Source organism: Nanorana parkeri, unplaced genomic scaffold, assembly GCF_000935625.1.
Source record: "Nanorana parkeri isolate BGI_ZX_2015 unplaced genomic scaffold, ASM93562v1 scaffold81, whole genome shotgun sequence".
Lineage (NCBI taxonomy): Eukaryota > Metazoa > Chordata > Amphibia > Anura > Dicroglossidae > Nanorana > Nanorana parkeri.
This window is the reverse complement of record NW_017306349.1, coordinates 1,149,492-1,150,883: the sequence shown is the minus strand read 5'-3', so window position 1 is coordinate 1,150,883 and position 1,392 is coordinate 1,149,492. Positions and strand designations below refer to the sequence as shown.

The 1,392-nt window shown below is 52.9% G+C and overlaps 1 protein-coding gene across 1 annotated transcript in view; it reads left to right on the top strand.

Moving 5' to 3' along the window:
- The window catches only part of NDUFA8 (NADH:ubiquinone oxidoreductase subunit A8), a 6,402-nt gene that overhangs the window by 1,015 nt on the left and 3,995 nt on the right, over positions 1 to 1,392 (top strand). Inside the window, exon 2 of the mRNA XM_018576978.1 lies at positions 107 to 270. Within this exon, the coding sequence (XP_018432480.1) occupies positions 107 to 270 (164 nt within the window). The remainder of the gene's footprint in view (positions 1 to 106; positions 271 to 1,392) is intronic.

The window sequence follows — 1,392 nt, the reverse complement described above, 5'->3', positions numbered from 1 at the left end:
AGAGGGGTCGTTTTTTTTTTCTTGATAGCAGTGACGTTACTCCTTACCATTTCCTGTCAGATTTCTGATCCGATTATCAGGTTTTTTTTCACTTCTTCTATCACAGATCAACGTGAGCTCTGCCGTGCTGAAGGCTGCTGCCCACCACTATGGATCTCAGTGTGACAAGCCGAACAAGGAGTTCATGTTATGTCGCTGGGAGGAGAAGGATCCAAGGAAATGCCTGAAGGAGAGCAAGAGAGTGAACGAGTGCGCCCTGGAGTTCTTCAGGTACCATCTGTTTAGATTCTATGAGTTGTAGCATTTCCTCCGCCACTTACTACAGGATTGTGACCCCCTGAGAGGGGAAAGCGAAACTGACATGTAGTTTCGGATGGGGCTTGCTATCTCCGCTTGCTGTTGGTTTACTTGTATGCTTCCCATTCATCTCAATAGGAAGTATAGAGTTTGGACTAAGGATGCACTGATTCTAGTATGGGTGCCGATACCGAGTATTTGGGCGAGTACTCATACTCGCCCAAATGCTCCGATACCTTCCCTGATACTGGAACTTCCGGTCAGAGGAAGATTTCCCCTGACCGGCAGTGCCGTAGGGGAACATGGAGCCAGCTTACTGTGCAATCAGGAAGCTGCGCTTGAGTTATGACCCAGCCCCTTGCTAATTGCCCCCGGGAAGCCGGCCCCTTGCTGATTGCCCCCGGGAAGCCGGCCCCTTGCTGATTGCCCCCGGGAAGCCGATTTCCCAGCCAATCACAATCAAGCCGGCCAAACAACATAGAGCCGACTTCCCAACCAATCAGCATCAAGTCACCGGAATAGCCGGCTCCATGCTGATTGGCCAGGGACCCTTCTTCCTGGCCAATCAGCATCCAGCTGGCCGAATAGCCAGCTCGATGTTGATTGGGGGGTCATTACTCGCCGCCTGGCTTCCTGATTGGCCAGGAAGCCGGCTCCATGCTGATTGGCCAGGGACCCTTCTTCCTGGCCAATCAGCATCCAGCTGGCCGAATAGCCAGCTCGATGTTGATTGGGGGGTCATTACTCGCCGCCTGGCTTCCTGGGCAATCAGGAAGCCAGGCGGTATGTCATTACCCACCACCCGGCTTCCTGATTGCCCGGGAAGCTGGCTCCACGCCAGTAGAAGCACCAGTATCAATACTCTGTGTCGGCGAGTACTGAAAGCAAAATATCGGTACCTGTACTCGCTACCGAAAAACCGGTATCGGTGCATCCCTAGTTTGGACCATGCTGCACAGGTCTGCCACTTAAAGCTCTCGGCTGTTTTGGTCTACAGGGTTCCTGCTGATTTAAGAAGCAATAGGCAGCCTCGGCTCACCACTCATGGATCCGGCGGGTCCCGTCTTCTTCCTGCTGTCATATTTGTGATGGTTT